This window comes from Vanellus vanellus (assembly GCF_965231255.1).
Source record: "Vanellus vanellus genome assembly, chromosome: 1".
NCBI classification, from domain to species: Eukaryota; Metazoa; Chordata; class Aves; order Charadriiformes; family Charadriidae; genus Vanellus; species Vanellus vanellus.
Genome location: NC_138905.1, coordinates 32,983,461 through 33,001,575, shown reverse-complemented (window position 1 = coordinate 33,001,575; position 18,115 = coordinate 32,983,461). Strand labels below are relative to the sequence as shown.

Sequence of the window (18,115 nt, the reverse complement as noted above, 5' to 3'; positions counted from 1 at the left end):
TACACAGAGAAAAAACCCAATGTCTAGAGAATTCTTTGTGAAAACCAAGAGTAATCAGAAAGAAGGGCACCCCAACCAGCCGAGTGGCCAGGGCATTCACCAAGAATGCTGGAAATTTAAGTTTAATTTCATATTTTTCTAGTTTACCTCCTCCAGGTGTATGCCGCTACATAAGCTACTCCTTTCTCTCACCTGCTTTGGAGCTGCTCTGGCTGGTGTTGATCTCCTCTGCCCCCAAAACCTTTCAGCAGAGAAGTGACTCCAGTCTGGGTCACCTACCCTGCACGCTGGCCACTGCAATGTGTAACCTAAGTTCCTCACTGCTCTGGAAAACACTGAACTACTGACACGAGGGAGAACAGCTCCACCACAGACTGGGAGGGCTGTGCTGCACAACAGCCAGCAATTTGAGCGCCTGTCCCAAATGCAGAGCTTCCATCTACACTAGCAAATGAGGAAGGCCAGGAGCTGCTCACTGACCCTGAGGGTGAGTGACGTAGCACAACTTGCATCCATATGACTATACTCATCTTACCCCCTAAACAGGGCTTATCCATACTGTGTTAGCACTGCCAGACAGCTTACAGGAGCTGAGCTCCGTGATGTTTCCTCTGATGTCTCCAGCATGGTGCAACACCAACACCAGCAAAGGGTATATTCAAGCACTTCTGAAAAATCCCTTAATGTATCTATTTGTATAGGTGTTGAAACAGACTTTATAGTTTGGGGCCACAAAATTAACACTTTCAGAATTAGTGACTCTTGTTTTCCACACCACTTCTATCAACAATTTAAACTTTGCTCCTTTTGACTTCCACTTGACTTTGAGTGAATGTAATACACTGCCATCTACTCAAATTACACTATCCGTAATAGAGAAGTGACACACGTGCAAAAGATGTAACCAAAGCAGACCCCATCTTTCCAATCTAACAGAAATCAGATGGGTGGGACTGATTTCACCAAATGTAAGCGTCTATAGTACAGGCACCTGAACGTCAGGTAGTCACTTTGGGTTCCCCTCCCTGTCAGCAAGAAACAAGCGCCTGTACAATCAGATTCTTCTCAACCTAAAGCAGACATCCATATCACGTTAAATCTTAACCCAGTCTGTGGATATGTGCAATTAAGATACTTCAATTAAGGAAAAAGGAAAGTAATACAGACATTTACTGTACTGCATGTTTTTGAGATATGTTTTTTAAAAAAATCCACTGTGACTCATGTAAGGTAGCCCCTGGCATTTCTGTCCTGGACTTGTCATGCTTGCCAGAGCTCCTAAACATGTGCAGACTGAGCAGTCTTTTACAACATATGATTATTTTAATTTTATTTTGAAAGGTAGCAAGCCTAATTCCAGGTTAAGTCCCTTTGGAAAAATGAGAGATAGTCTCCAATTGTCAGTGCTTTGCTTTTGTCAGTGTTATCTATTATCTATTCCAAACAAAGTGTTTGTTTTCAAACGTACGTTGTCAATCTCTTCTACAATTACTTCTGTTTGAAATACCAAAGGGCTCCTTAGGCCTCATCTTTGCAGTGAGAACTCAGATAATGAGAAGGCAAACCTAGCGGTGCGTACAATCAAGCAATAAATGAACCTCAAAAGATTCTGCATTTCAGCTCCAGCAAGCATTCATGCCTATAAAATGGCTAATCTTGCAGGAATTCAGGCACTGTTCTATTCTCATTTTACAACCTATGATGTATATTGGGACTCAAAACCCAGGCTGCTACTAAAGTTTGAAGGCAGTGAGATTCAGTTGAAGGTTTTAATAAACGTAGCATCCCGGCTCTCCGGTCAGTCTCTGTCGGTGAGAGGGAGACTGACCACAGTGAGAGAGAGGAATCTCCCGCGGCAGGCTAACCACGAGGTACTCCAGCCACGAGGGAAGATTGGGATTGATTTCAGTGGTGCATGAAAAGGGAAAATGCTCTTCTGCAAACAATGCTGTTCTTTTAAAACAGGCCTCTCTCAAAAAAGAATTTCCCCCCAGATATTTTCAATGTATTTCAGGTTTGAATGAACTAGAATGATTTTTCTTTTATCCAATTCTTTCTCTTCTTAATAGGTTTTGATATATTCTATGATACCGATAAGAATTTCTGCATGGCAAACGTATGGTATTCTTCTGAAAGTTATCTCTGCTGCACAATGAACTGCGATGTTGTAAAGGGGAAGGAATACAATGGGTTATAAAAAATGGAGAATTACATCTTTCCTCGAGGTTTATTGGACTATTCTATACAGAGAAGATACAATTCTTGATTGAATTCTATAGAGTGGCTCAGAAACATACAGAAAAGACACCACTATCTACTTGGTTCTTCTATTACAAACTGTACCAAATTTTTCTGTGACAGCTCACACTAAATGTTAAAATGGCATTCTGTAAAACAGACTCGTATTTGGAAGGGTATTTTGTTATAGTGTGTATTCATTCCTGCAGCTCGCAAGATTCATGACGACAGATGATTATGAAGCCAGAAGACCGTGTTTTGGTTCACAAAAATCAAGGCTGGTGTTAGAGTGAAATCTCCATGGCCAACTGGCAAACTTGAAGATACCGAGCTTGGCCACGGGCAGCTGCAACGAAAGCGGTTTCATTGCTCCAATGGATTATAAGATTCACCTCAGGAAACTGTGAGGTTTCGCAGCCTAACAAGGAGTAAAGAACCAGTTTTCTGACTTGCCGAGTCACTACATAGAGTCTAGAGAGACAGCAGCTGTCACAAATTACTGACGCCCCATTACACATCAAGCTGCATTTGGTTGATTCTATTACTCATCAGAAGGGCAAAGAAATGTCTGGCTGTCCTAGAATTACTTCAAGCAACCCAATATCAGACACCGACAGAGCACAAGTGACCATAATTTTTTCAAGTGTAGCTCTCTTCTACAGTAATATAAAATCCCAATAGGGAAAAAAAAATCCACCCTATCCTTGGTATAAGATCCTAATGGGGAATAAACAATCTCAATGGCTTCTGTGAAACCACTTCACAGAACACTGTAGTTCAATATTAACACTCTCCGCAACCCAGATTCAACGAAAAAGCTGAAGCTTGACAAGAACTTGGTAGTGGAGGGTCACAACTGTGAAGTGATTTCAGAGCCCCCACCACATTGTGTGAGGGGCTAGCAGGGGTTTTTAGACAGACCTGCTCAAGAATTTCGTCCATAAGTGGGGCCTTGGGTGAAGATGTCACTATGCAAAAGAAATTGCTCTGTGAAGAACGAGTGTTCTTTCTGACAGGAAACCTTTTGCTAGCTGAGATAAAATTTCTGGTTAAAAAAACCCAACCAACAAGATGCCAAACATAATTTCAAAGTAGCTAGCAGTGCAGTAGTTAGCACATTTAATCTGGGAAACTGAGGCTTGGCTCACTGCCTGGAAAAGAGGGTCACAACTAAAAGGGCACTATAAATCCTGTTGCCAGGCTCCCTTCACCTCTGACCTTGGAGTTATTCCACTTTGTGTAAATAATTAAATGCCCGTAACATCTAGGATTTGTAATCTGATCTATCATATTCCAGATAATTGACTTAATTATTCTGTCAGTGTCTCTGTCCCAATGAATATTTAATTTATGTACAGTGAATAGTTTTAATAGGAACTATCACCTAGTCAATAGCCCAGCGCCAAGGCTGGAGGGGAGGCGAGGAGGAAACAGGCTAGATGCATGTTCAGGCCCCCAGCGCGGACCAGGCAGTGCGGTATTTGAAGCTAGGTCTCCCGTTAGCCAAATAAGCTCCCTGGTTTCCCAAAGAAGGAGGGCTCTCGCAGCCTTTCTCCCTCTCTTCACTTCAAAGAAAAATGCCTCGGGCTCTGCTTTCGAGCTATTCAGAATAGGGAAAAAATTGTAAGTCACAAATTTCTGTGGGTGGAAAAACAGTTTCTCCCAGCTGTACATGCACAGAAGCCAGCAGATGCAGTTGGATTTTATTTCCTTGGCTCCACACAGGTGTGCATGCTGACAGATCATCTGATTCAGGTGTGGATAAGGTCACTTATACCTTCCAGAATAAAGTACAACTGAGAAGACCCCATCCCTTGATGAAACTGCGGCACATACATCTTTGCCATAGTCACACTGCTTACAGCACATATGGGCAGGTAGAAGTCAGGATAGCAGCAAGCTGAGACTATGCTAACAATAAGCTTATTTGTCTCCATTAACAAAACAAATGCCGAGCTGTGCGCTGTCGGTATAAGAAAAATACTCTTGTATTACCAAAACACCTGTTGTTTATTTTAAACACCTCTTCCATCTTGTTTTGCAAGCTCTCTGGTGCGAGGGCTGGCTAATACCTCATATGCATACAATAAGAGGGACATCTATCTCAACTCGGAGCTCTAGGTGCCACACTGATACAATTCATTAAAAAAAAATTTAACATAAAATATAACAACATAACCCCCAAACACTTCAGGATTAAAGAAGGAAAGCAATATTATTCTGAGAGTTCAGAAAAAATGAGAAATCTGCACTTATCACAGCCTCCTAAATTGTTTGCTGACTTGTGATACCGGGCCTACGCATCTATCGTTCTCCTTTCCCTTACCTACAGCGTGCCGGAGTTCACAGCATTTTAGAGACAGAACACTATCAAAGCCTTTGACTCCATTTTACAGCATACCATTTCATTCTCTATTAATAAAAAAGTATGCCTAGCAAAATTTCAAATGATACTTTTAGTAGCAGTCCTACCTGCTCCACCTCGTTGGCTGTGTACTGCATCGCTTCATTATGCTGCTCTTCCAACATTTCCAAGTTTAACTCCTCTAAGAATTCATTCCTTTCATCATCCAGCCACCCTTCTTCCAGCTGCAAAGAATACATTAGTACATTATATTATGTTAGCAAGGACACACACTAAAACAGGGTAAACCCAAATGGCAATGCTTGACTAGTTCTTTTTATCCTAATGATTCTCTTCAGAAAGCCAGGCGGTAGGAGTTCACGCCTCAAAAAGAGAAGAAGAAAAAGAAGGATAAAAAACACGGGACTCTCACGCCTTTTATCCTTTCTTGAAACAGTATGACTGATTTTCTCCCATAATGAAGGAGACTGCACAGCACAGACATTATTTCCTTTCAAAAGGTATGAAAGGCGCAGCGCATAATCCTGAAGCTGTCATGTTCATTACTGCCGAGAGCCCTCGCGCTGAAAGAGTGGCAACGTTACTAATAGGGCCAGGAGGCAACCGGGCTCTTTCCTCTAACAACCTCCGTCCCGGTGCTGTGCCCTGCTGCCGCCACCTCAATAGCAACCTTATGTTGCGTTTCTGTCACCATTTTCCCATTGATCTTCCAGGTAAACAAACAAACAGAAGAGGGTGACAGAAAGATGCGGTGATTTGAAGGGAGGTTATTTTTGTTCTCGCAGTGCGCCGGGAAGCAAGGCTTATCTGTTTGTTTGTTTGTTTGTTTTTTTCCCCAAGTGTAAAATAATACTTTGACGCTTGGTGAAGCCATCGTTGCAAAAGGACGGGGGGGAGGAGGGGGGAGGGGGAGGGGGGCTATATTTTCTGTCAAGTGGGTATATCCTCTTCCCACACCTCCTTTGCACCCTTCACATCTGTCTAAACTGATAAAACAGGCACCCCTAGCCTAAAATGCCGTTCTTCCCATTTTGTTCATTGTGCATGTGTGCACGTAGCACACATCCATCTGCATCCGCAATCCCTCGCAGATGGCCCACTGCCTCGAAAAGGAAAATATTGATCAGTGGCACTCCTGGCTATAAGGACGAGATCACAGCAGAAGGAAACGCTTATTGTTTTGTCGCTGGTGAAGGAACCAGAGGAAGAAGGTGGCAAAAAGATACTAAAAGGTAAAAGTCTCAGCATTAGACAATTACAAGAGTACCAACTACTCATGTCCCGGGACAGCAAGAGCAACGTAACACGGGCCAACACTTACAGCAGCAGAAGTACCACTGCCTCAAAGCCAGGAAAGCTCTGGCCACAGATGCCGGTCAGGAAAGTCACACCAAACCAGCAAGTAGTAGTAGTTCAAAGCTACACAAGGAGTGATTGATGTTGTGTGGTATTTCTAGCTGAATACTGTCAGGGAACCACTGGTTCCTTCACAAACTCTGAGGTGTTTTTGCCCATGCCAATGAATTCTTTCCTCTTAGAAAGAACATAAGCCTTTCACCACTTCCGTTGGCAAAGCCAGCCTTTAACAGTTTGTGATTAGAAGGAGGCTTTTTTTCTCGAGGACATGCAATTTTTATGTTAGTCCTTAATGGGACTTTCAAATTATTCTCTGAAACATCAGATACTGGCCACTAGTTTTGTCTACTTGTCTTGTTTGCTTTTTTTTTTTCCCAAGGAAAGTATGAACACAGCGGCCTTGTTACCACAAAGGACACAGTTGAATTTCCCTCATTTGAGGAATTGGCAGAGATTAACAGATCTGGAGGACAAAAGATGAAATCTCACTTGGGCAAATCAACCGGTTTGATTGTGGCAGACCCAGTACGGAACTACTGGGAATGCTTATGTTATGTTACAGTTTTCAGAATAAAAATAATATATGGCTTAGTATACACGCGCACTACACACACTTTGTGCACATACACCCATGTGAATGCACATGCCTATGCCATTTGTTTACATATTAAACAGGTTGTACGCTCCTCCGGTGCTCTGTTTCAAAACTTAACTATTCATTGGTATTCATTGAGCACATAAATGCTCAGAGCAGGTTTTCCTCCCTGCTACCGAATGAATGTGCTCAGCAGTCACCCTTCCAGACTGTAATACTGCTGTTACCATCTTCTATCTAGAAATAAAAGCCTGCTTAATCCTGCTGTCTTTTACCAGCGTCAAAGCAACACAACTAGCAGAAATCAGTTTGTGGACAGCCTGATTTCTGACATACTACGTCTTTTCTCCAGTTTTGTATTAATATGTTCTTAAAGCACACAAACTATACAATAAAAAACCCAAACCAACACCAAAGCCCCAAACCCAAACCAAAATACACTTTTACAATTTGAAAGGAGCATCCATATGGGAAGCTATATTGGTACAGCTCAGTAATCCCTTATCTCATATTGGTGTAACTTTTTCATGTTGACCAGTCTAAACAAATACAGAGAATGAACTTTCCCTGAGCATATATTTTATAAGTGGGTGGGTTTCTGTTCCCTATTGAAAAAGAAAATCTTAGTGAAAAATAGTAAGAATAACATTGAAACAGCTCTTTCAAAACTTCTGCAACTTCCAGTGAGGGCTGCAATTTTGCAATATAAACTGATGCGTGGCTTTTTTTCTCTGCTCTGTCACCAGTTTTATGGGAATTGTTTAGATTCCTGAAAAACATAAAGGAAATGAATGCTGAAATTGTGAATCTTTTATAACTACGGTACTCCAGTAGAGATTCCAAGTGGCACTGAATTACACTTACTCAATTTAATTTATACAGCGTATGCAGCTAGCGAGATTGAGAATATCAGATCAATAGCATGAGAGACAAATGGCAACATAACCAACTCTGAATTGTTGGCAGATGGAAAGAACAGTGACAATATAACGTCTTTTTGCTTTGCAATGGCAAATAAACAGAATATAAAGGGAAGTACAGACAGTACTCTTCTTCCACTCTACCCCTCCTTTAGTCTGACGATCAACCCAACATCTGCCCCCTGCATTCACATAAAAAATTATTGGCATGGCAAGATTCTTGGTGTTGGCAGCATTTTATTTTTGAAACCATAGAAATGTTTCTAAAAGCTTTTGAGAATGCACCTCCCAAGATACAATTTGTGATGTACAAGCAGGTTTTTGTGACCAGGGTGCTTTGAAAACAATTAGATCCAGGTTTGCTGAATGGTATTGCAATGAAAGTTCCATAATTGGTACACAAGTGAACAGTTTACATGCCTGCTTATAAGTGCATTGGATAAAAAGAGCCATCACCAATGACCAACTACAGCTTTGTGTAAGTTCATATAAATGACTGAGGTAAGTATGGGAAATTTATCCCCAGATCAAATAAGAATCATCTAACGAGTAATACATAGTTTTCAAGTTCTACTTCATATTTTACTAATACCATATTAGTGCTGTCAGCTTTATTTGTATACCCGCTTACTCTGTCTGCTGGAAAGGAATTGCTTAGTTTGGGGAAAACAAGCCCTAGTAATATCATGTTGTTTTCTTTGTTGGCTAAACAGGGGCAAAGCTCTGCAATTATCTGTTTCCTCCTTTTGTCAGGAACTTTGGCGTTCCTATTTCTCAGCAGTTCATTAGTTACAGTGACAGTGAACGTACGGTATAGCCCGGGTTCCGGCTCAGTGCATCTATTTAGTCTAACCTGCATCTCCGGTCTTGCGACCAGCAACACAATTTTCTTGCATTCTTCGCTGGAGAGCAATGCCACTGCCTCTTCCCGATTCTGGACATCTTGGCCATTTATCTGGAAAACAAATGAAAGTGGCACATTAGTTTCTATTTCCACAAAGCAACACACAATAAAGGGCAGATATCAGCTCATTTGTGCTGAATGTATGGACAATGAAACTCGCGCAACGGGCTCATCTTCAGCCCCTCAGTGGTAAGTGCCTTCACTCAATTACGCGCTTACTGTAAGAGTTGTATCGATCGTTGAAGGATGGCGGACATCAGAGGAAGCAGTTATGTTCATAAATGTCCAACCTGCGCCCTGGTAACATACATCTAGCAACACAATTAACCAGCCCCTGACAGGTGACGTTCATCTTTCTCCGTTCAGAGTAATGGAAGTGTCACTCTGAGATAATAGCGCTGGTGGAAGCAAGACTAGTAATGCTACAGCTGAAATCAGTCACGCCGTATGCTGGTGGAGAGCCAATTAGAGAGCTACAGTATTATCTCTCACCAGGCAATACTTACAGGCCACTGCTTATTGCTGCTCCATTTAATCATTTCATATTTGTGTGGACAGCTTAGTATCCAGCACCACACAAAACATATGTATCCCCCTTACAAGGGGATAATCAAAATAAAAGTGGTTCTCCAATGAGAACATGCTTTTCTCGCTACCTTTCTCCTATTCTGTCCCCTCATTAAAACAGCCACGTCCATGACTACGTGGTAACAAACACATTTTGCATTGCCCAAAACCCTTTACTGAGGGAATCAAATAGAAATCTTATTTTCCATGCGTATTTGGCTTTGTCCACTTCACAGCACAAGAGGTGGATTATTCTCACTGTGGCAACAAAAAAAATACTTGGTCTATTTGAAAATGGGTGAAAACAAAACCAGAAGACAGAAGGATCTGAATATTTGGGGCAAACAAAGTCTTGTTAAGGGTTTGATTTCAAAGTAGCAGAAACTTCCTGGTTGAAAAGTAAAGAAAAGGTTGCATTTCTGCACGTACGTTTGGCCTGAGAGCCTTGACTCAAAAAGACAGCTTTAATTCAGATTAAAGAAAACCCCAGTGTACCCTGATCACCTAACCGGTGACAGGTAAAACGTTTGACACTCTTCAAAGCTGACATGAAGGGATGGCTGTGGTCTGTGGGAGACCAGACAACCACGTGGCATCGCAGAGCTGCCCTAACCCGAAAAGCAGAGATGCCCTAACCCGAAAAGCAGAGATGCAGCCACAGAGGCTCGGGAGCAGATCTCCAGCTTGTGCAAAACACCCCCAGCCGCGGTGGCGGCTCGGGTGATTCCTACCAGCCCAGCAGCCGCCCCTCGCAGCCCTGCTGGCCCTGCACAGCCTGGAGGTGCCCACCCCACCCCAGCTGCACCATTACGGGGGGACGAGCAGGACTTCAGCCTGCCCCACGGCACCTCACTCACATGGACAGCTAAAATAGCAGAAGTTTAGGCAAGTGTCACCTAGGACTGTCCTTATAAAACCTTCCCCTTGAGTTTGTAACATTTCACGCGAAATACTCAGGCTGTTCTCAGATGCTTAAGGAGACTGTGAAGGTGACGGGAGAGGTGTGAGGTTTGGTGAGGTTTGTGAGAATGAGAAGGGGACAGTTTCAGCCTCAAAAACCTGAGGAAATACGCTGTAATTTTGTGAGAAATACACAAAACAGAGCGTCCCTCCCAGCCTTAACCGATGCCATCTGCCGCCCACAAAAAATGCCCCCGTGCTCAAGGATCCAGCTCCCTCCCTGCCTCAGCGTAATCCCCCCGTAATGGCACTGTCACCTTCTATTTCTCTGAGTTATCTCATCAATAAGAGTAGATAGAGGGTCAATGTGTTTTCAGATATTAAAGTAAACCCCACATAACTCTCTGGGTGTTAAGTTTAATGATCAAAATCATAGCTATATATCAGCCCTGACATTAAAGTAATGCTCTGGTCTACAAGAGGATGGCAGAATTACCTATGCTTGTCTCTCGCCCCCGGTGTCTTTACTCACAATTGAAATGAATGTCATTAGGATCTGGAGGATGTTTGCCTGAACTGCTGTCGGCTCTTCACTTCACCCAGAAATTTTAGAAAGCAAGGAAAGGAGCAGAAAATGAATCTACCCTCTATTTCCTTATTTTGAAATGCACAGAGCAGAAATTAAAGTTGTTTTGACTTGGTCAAAGATTTTTTTTTCCCCTGATTTTTGAAAGTTAAAAACCCATTATATCCTGTTTGCTTTCTTCAGTGGGTATTTTGTAGAAAGATGCAGAAGACAGTACACTGACTTTTCCACTCCTAGCTGCACCCCATGATGTAGCCCTGTCACCCCAAGTCCACCAAGGAGCTCGCTGCCCCCATACTGTGGCACCTGTGTCTTCTGGGGGAGGATGCCATCTGTCCTGTGAACGTTTTCACATTCCCAACCACACAGAGAATAAACCAGCAGCCCCTGAGTGAACCCTGACATTAAAATGTAAGTTATTTTTTCCTCCCCCAAAAGTGGGCCACTTTGGTAAGATAGCCTGTAGACCCTGTTGTGTTCGCTAGACTCCCAAAGCTGTTACCAGGGTAAGAGATACAGCGACAGGTTTCAGCAACCACATTTTCTGCAGAAATTAAAAGACTGGAGCGAAGGAACAGGCTGATCTCGTGACAAACTGAGAGCTCACTTGCCTAAATGAATGAAGGGCAATTACGGAACTGGATACAGAAAAGTGACTTGTCATCACCAGGAGCTACTTCTGGGGCTTCAGTGAAAAAAAGGACAAAATACAAGGCAAATTGACCGGGATCCAAAACTAAAATGCTACAATACAGCAAAGACTTTCCAGTCTACTGATTTTTGGTAGCTGTTTCATGATTTTGTCGCTAGTGCAAAAGCATACTATTCCCTGCCAGCTGAAAATGGATACCCACTGCCATTCCAGATACTTCCACTCTCTGTGGAGGTACACTGCCCTTCTCCAGAGCCAGCAGCTGACCACCCTCGCCCACAGAGCTATGCTGTGTCACACAAACCTATCTTTGGAGCAGGTCCTTAAATGAGCAAATCAATAGAAATGAAGGGGGGGAAAAAAAAGCCAAGATGGTGGATTAGAAAAGAACTCAGAAAAGCAATGTTTTATTGGTGGAGGAAAGAAAACATTAACAAAAGCCTAATGAATCCCCCCCTCAAGTAAACTCAAGATCATCCTTCACTAACAGCACATCTTTTGTACGAAAACTCTTACCATCTTACCAGCACGAGTGAGTTTTACCCAAATTTATGCGATCGCTGAATGATCAGCAACTCTCTGACACCCATATTTATGTCTGCAGGATCCCTGTTTAGAATGTGACACTGAGATGAACATAAGGGAAATGAGATTTGCTAATAAATATGGCAAAAAAGACATGGGACATAAGGGCATGAGGCAGAACGAGTTTGTCATTCTCATTTTTCAGTACACGCACTCTAGCTCCCAGCTATTGTGTTAAAAAACAGACAGACATGGATTTTCTCATCGATCACAGTAACAAAGAGAACTACCTTCCCTCATTAATAGTCCACAGAGAAGACAGCGCTGTGCGTTTGTCTGAAGAAAGAGTTTAAGGAAGAGTCTATTGTCACATACTTGCAAAATGCGATCTCCTTCACGGATCCGGCCATCTCTGGCAGCAATGCTGTTTGGATCAACCTGCACAGGACAATATCCAGTAACTGAACACGGAAAGATTTTTACTGGAAACAATAACAGCCCCACAATTTGAAAAAGTAGTATTTTTATTCTGTGCAGAGGCAATCTGAAGTTTCACTTACGGTCATATGAACTCAATAGTTCTTTAAATAATTGTATAAGCTTGTTTCAGATTAAAGCCTACAGATGGAAAGGGTTGGGAGCGTATGATTTGCAAATTATGCCTCTCTCAGGCATTAACCTTCAGGTGTCAGAGCACTAAGAGTTATTGACAGAGTCCCTCTTCTCTGGAAGTTCACTGTGGACTGAGGTACTTCTGCAGCAGTTGATACCTCTATACAAATGGGCCAGTCTTTGGGAAAAGAGCAGGTTTATTTTTCTGTCAGGGAAACATTTACTATTAAATGATTACCTCAGTTATCATCCTGTTATTTCCTCTGGAATTTTGCAGCTCGAGAGGTAACAACAAAAAACCCCAAAGGATCTATATTGTATAGATCACTCACTGGTACTGTGTATCGTTCCTGGTCTGAATCAGTTAATTTTAAGTTAGTTTAACCTAAATAGATGTTTAGGGCTCCATTAACAGTTTATCAAAGTCACTATAGCTCATCCCTGAGCAATGACCTACTGTTCATTGCAGGGCAATTCGATCTATCACCTTTCACTCGATGGTTATCTTAAATCATTTCTTTTGCCTCGTCATACCACGAGCTATTTTTTCAAACCAAACATCTCAGTTGAGCATTTGGTTTGCAAGTTACATCCTCTACAGCTGTTAGATATTATTTTCTTCTTGTGCATTGTCATAGAAAAAAAATTAATCTGAAGTGCTTAATCAAGTACGAAAGACGATATAATTACATTCATTTTAAAAGGTCCGAGAAATTTCTATCATGTAGGAAAACCAGCATATTTCAGATATAATCCTGGAGTGTATTAAGAGATTCCTGCACTTTCTTTATTCCCACAAGGTCAAACAGACTTTAACAGCAGTGCTTATACGACTGGTGGAAGACTTAGTCTGGGGTAGTTTTATATTAATTCCTCATTCTTGTTCCAAGGTTGTGCTTTTCAGCTTCGTTGACATTGCTGCTGGCCTGCGAATGTGCAATTCTGCCTTCATCCCCATTCACTGATATGTAGGAGAATTCTCTGTACTGATCCTCTCTGTCCATGAACTTCACTCAGAATTCAGAATCATAGACTATCTCGAGTTGGAAGGGACCCATAAGGATCATCAAGTCCAACTCCCTGCTCCTCACAGGACTACCTAGAATTAAATCATATGACTAAGAGTGTCATCCAGACTCTCCTTGAATTCTGTCAGGCTTGGTGCTGTGATCACTTCCCTGGGGAGCCTGTTCCAGTGACCGACCACCCTCCCAGTGACGAACCTTTTCCTAATGTCCAAATTTGGTTCAACATGCCACAAAAGCAACAAATTGCGAACACAGTTCACACAGGAAAATCACCAGTGAGCTTGGACTCACCAGTGACCTTGGATGCACAAGAGTTCTGCTTTACCCAGAAAAACAACCCTCGTTGAATGGCTGGAGACTCAAAGGGGGCTTGTGTGCTTGGAATGCTTGTGGACCGGCCCTGTGAAACACTATCACCCTGTGATATGTGCTGGATGCCATAGTTTCCTGGTGAAGCCAATAAAAACCTGAGGGTTCATCCCATCTCAGTATCCAGTATTCTATTTTTTGTCTGGCAAAAGAAAAACTATTAGTCTTTCCGACATACTCCTCTCCCAAGCTACTCTCTCCACCCATCTGTGCTATTTCTGTGTGTACCACAACTTCAGCGAAACCACAAATAATAAAATAATGATTATCCACGATTACTGAGGCTGTGGCAAGCAGAGTGTGAGGCAGGTGCTTTTCTCCTTAAAAACCCGGCTTGATTTCCACCATAAGGGCAGATTTCTTTCAAAATTCAGACCATGCTCAGACTGCTTTGTACTTCCCTAACTATGATGTTGTAGTTAAAAGCATTCACATTAAAGCAGCTCACTAGTAATAATTACACCACTTGCGCAACATAATTTAAACTGATAATCTAAATGAATTGAAGGTGACGTGTGCTGGCTGATGGTTGACACTTCTGCACTCTGGTCTCAGAGCACTTGCTCTCACATTCCCTGGCACGTTCAGTCCTCCATCACAAGCATCTCCCACGCTCCCCCTCACTGCCACGTCCTTACCTCGCTGACATAGATCCCCGTGTCCTCCTCATCATCGGTCCTGTAACAGACAGTCAGCCCCAGCTTCTCCTGGCTGCTCACGCGACACAGCTCCACCTCCTACAAGAAAACACACAGGCTCGTATGGTGGCTTTTGCCAAGGGTGGAAAAAAATCGTGTAGCACAAGGGAGGACCGAGCCACTGACATACTCATACCGGAGGATGCTCTCATACTCATTCTGTAAGAACTACTCATACTGCCCAGTCTTGAGACACAATATTTTGTGTGCATCTTTGAGGGGGAAAATATTCGGTGAATTAAGACGGAAATCCCAATATACTGCAGGTTCAAGCTATACAGAAACAGTTCAGTAAGACACGCTGAACTTTGAGAAATATAGCTCTGCATCGATTTTGCCGTTTTTTTGGGTTTGAATAATAGAAGCTGACTTACAGTATATTACGTAGTCATTTTAGTCCCATCACACCAACTATTGATTTACAGGACTGGCTACACATCGATCAATCCATCACACAAGTGCCACTCCCTTCTAACAGCAATCCAAGCCATAAAGCAAAAACACAGCCTTCCATTAATAGCATAATTCATTCCCTGGCCAGTTTAGTGCCACAGCTTCATTGCAGAAGCTGTTAGATAACAGAAGGATGCTTCAAGGAATCTCCCGTGGAGCTGAACAGCCGTAGCATTCTCCTCAATTGTGAGATGATGCAGAAAACATATTTTTAGTGCCAGATGTCCCAGCAGTGGCATCTCATGAAAAGTGCAAGTTTTAGGGCAGATGGCGCAGTGATAACTACTACATACACCCATCTGAGTTAAGCATCTTTAGGGTTTCATGAGGGAATCATTCACAAAAATGCAAAGCTGCACTTGGTTTGAACACTGTGAAACAAATAATTGTAATAGAGCATGATGAATCCAGCAGTACAGAGTATTAGCCTGGTTGCATATGGGAAACTTTAGTTCATATATGTATTTAAAGGCAGTCTGCAGGTGACATTTGGAGCTTAACAGCTTCCGCTTCTCATGGCTGTGAAAAAAAAAAAAAAAAGAATAGAGACAAACCCATACTTCAGTTCTCAGATACAGAGCTTGTTCCTCCCCATCCCCAGAGATATCACACAGATTAATCCATGAACAGGCAAAGGGCACAGCAGTGAGGACTCATTGCTGAGTCTGATGGAGTTGTGGGGACCAGGTGTCGAATAACCACAACTTAGAGAAAAACCTGCAGTTTGCACACACGGGTTAGCAGATGAACCCTGTGCCGTTTTCATTTCAGCTGAAAATCTTTCACAAAGTGCACTGCTACGGCTCACTCCCCTGCTTCCTCACCAATGTACACATCGACATGGGTTCAGTACCTGTATGAAACCTATAAACTTCTCCCTGGACTTTGGACATTCAATGTCTTAATGAAGACTAAGAAAATGTAGAAAATACCATGAAACCTGTAGTATTCTTTAGTTTTTCTTAAATATGGCAGGAGTTTCAAATAAGGTGGTAAGAAGTGGAATTAGTCACCAGTACATATTATACATAGGGCTTGAAAGAAGAAACACAGGACCATGTTTTATTAGGGAAGAGAATTGCAGTGACCTGATTTTGGCACTGGGAATGAAAGTATGTGTACTGGAGGGAGGGCTATTCAAAACCCATAATAATTGATGCCTCCAGAGGGAAAGACCACTTGACTAGAACTGTAATATTAGGGAAAAATTACAGTAACAAAATGGCTTCAATTACAGCAACAAGGTATACTTTTAAGGAATAAAGAAGCTTGCAGTCCCTTGGAGGCCTATAAGGAAGCCTAAATACACCATAAAGGACTGAGACTGGGACCTTTAAATCAAGGCAAATGAGGAGCTGTGCACCAGCTGAAATCCATTGACTTTCATTGTCCTGCCGGCACAACCTCCCGTCTCCCCGCGCTGAGGCTGGACAGGGGCCCCAAGGACTGCTCTGAACATAATTTCTTTGGTTGGCAATGACCTTGAAGTTCTTGGGGATGATTTGTCTCAAAATGTTTGTTACAACAAAGCTGTACGAATGTTTCAAGCTGCCAACAAACTGAACCCTTCCAGTGTGTGCCGGCTCATTGAGCAGAATAATTTAACTATTTAGGGCATGAAAGAGCAGGGGAAAATGAGGATGGCCCCACAGGCTCCATCCTGGGAGTCCAAGAGGGTTGGACTTTAGCAAGCCATCTCTGGGAACCAGCTGGTGACAAATGTCCCATGACTGGGAAGCACCAGCTCTGGCTGCGCACAGTGCTTGAGTTGCCACAGCTTTCGTTTCTCCACCCCGTAACAGAGCTTAGAGCTGAGATCTGTACTTAGTACTCTTGGGACTACCTCTTTCCTGAAGGACTGCACGGGGCATAGTCTGATGACTGTGTAGTCTGATGACTGTGCATGGCTGTGGCCACTTAGAAGCTGTACATACCTACAACTGAGATACTGGTACGTAGTGTTAAAGGCCCGATAAACATTTAATGTTTTTCAGTCTAAACTCAAGCACGCACTCATGTAATATCTCATCCAGTTAGGGGCAGAAGTTGGACGACAACTCTTGCTTTGCATGAAAGTCATTCCAGATAACTGCCTTTTTCCTACTGCACATCTGCACTATTAACCTCATGACATCTTTTTTACAGCAAACACGATACATCCTGGTCACATGCAAACAAATCAGGGTTGACAAAACATCTTTGGAAAACTTAAAAACACTTTGCATAAAATATTAAATCATGTCTCAGGGCAAAAACCCAGAAGTCCAATATTTAGCTGTATATAACAAGCACATCTGAAACAACTTCAACAGAAGAGCAGCAACTGAGACACCAGAGAACGTGGACCATCATGGTCAGAAGCATTTGACACTGCGTTTTGTGACAGATGCTTTTGAGCGTTTTTTTTTCCCAACTAGTCTCTAACAGAAGAAACAGTAAGTTTGGCAGCAGTAATGAATTTGTAAGGATGTAATTTCCTTCCCCGAAATCCCTTTAGATACATGCAAACACACACACACTTATAGTTGCTTTCTCTTTGGGTTTTGTGTGTGTGCACATAGGGACTGAACTGACAGTCTTAAAAATTCAGCATTTTAAAAATCTGTGAGAAACAATATTTGGGGATTCATGAAGTGTGCTGACAGACAGATGGTGGAAGGAGAGGGACTGAGGAGAGAGCTCGGGAGATGACAGCCTCCCCCTCTTTTGGGCACTCTGGGGGCAGCCGCCTCTCAACACGAAGAGTATTCTGCTGCCAAGTGACAGAAATCAATGCCAAATTGCTAAATCTTTGACTTGCTGCTTCTTTTCTCTGTCTGGGCAGAACAATAATTCAGTGCATTGCCACAGTGAAGACAATACTTTAAACTGTTTTGCCATAAATTATTTGGTTAAAGGATAGACATGGAAATTAGAATAAGGATTATCCTGTCTTGAAAGACTGGGATGCAAATTTCCAAGGTAGCTCATTCCTTCAGACACAGAAAAGGCAGTGAAGAGGTGGAGGTCATTCTCTTGAAGGACTGAAAACTGGTTGCATTGGTCATCCTCTAAAGTGATGAACTAGTGGCTGTAGCCTCTGGCTCCCAGTTAAAGGCCATCATTCGCTTCTGTGATGGAAAACCAGTTTACAGGCTGTCAGCCTCAGGAGACATAAGACCAAACAAGGAGCTGTCACCAATTTGGGGAGGAAAGGCCAGGTTAATACTGTCATTTCTCTCAAGTGGTAGAGAAGTAGATTATAAATGTCATCAACTGGGCTGTTGTTTTTCTAGAATTGCTGAAAAGAGGTTAAGGGCTGTTAAAGGAGACCTTGTAAAAGTTTGCATCAGTTTGCAGTTTTAGTG

The 18,115-nt window shown here is 42.6% G+C and overlaps 1 protein-coding gene across 1 annotated transcript in view; it reads right to left on the bottom strand.

Annotated features, from left to right (window-relative positions):
• Nucleotides 1–18,115, bottom strand: part of PDZRN4 (PDZ domain containing ring finger 4) — a gene marked incomplete at its 5' end in the record, with an annotated part of 254,213 nt that overhangs the window by 3,830 nt on the left and 232,268 nt on the right. Inside the window, 4 exons of the mRNA XM_082491421.1 lie at nucleotides 4,711–4,827; nucleotides 8,328–8,429; nucleotides 11,984–12,046; nucleotides 14,256–14,354. Coding sequence (XP_082347547.1) covers nucleotides 4,711–4,827; nucleotides 8,328–8,429; nucleotides 11,984–12,046; nucleotides 14,256–14,354 — 381 coding nt within the window. The remainder of the gene's footprint in view (nucleotides 1–4,710; nucleotides 4,828–8,327; nucleotides 8,430–11,983; nucleotides 12,047–14,255; nucleotides 14,355–18,115) is intronic.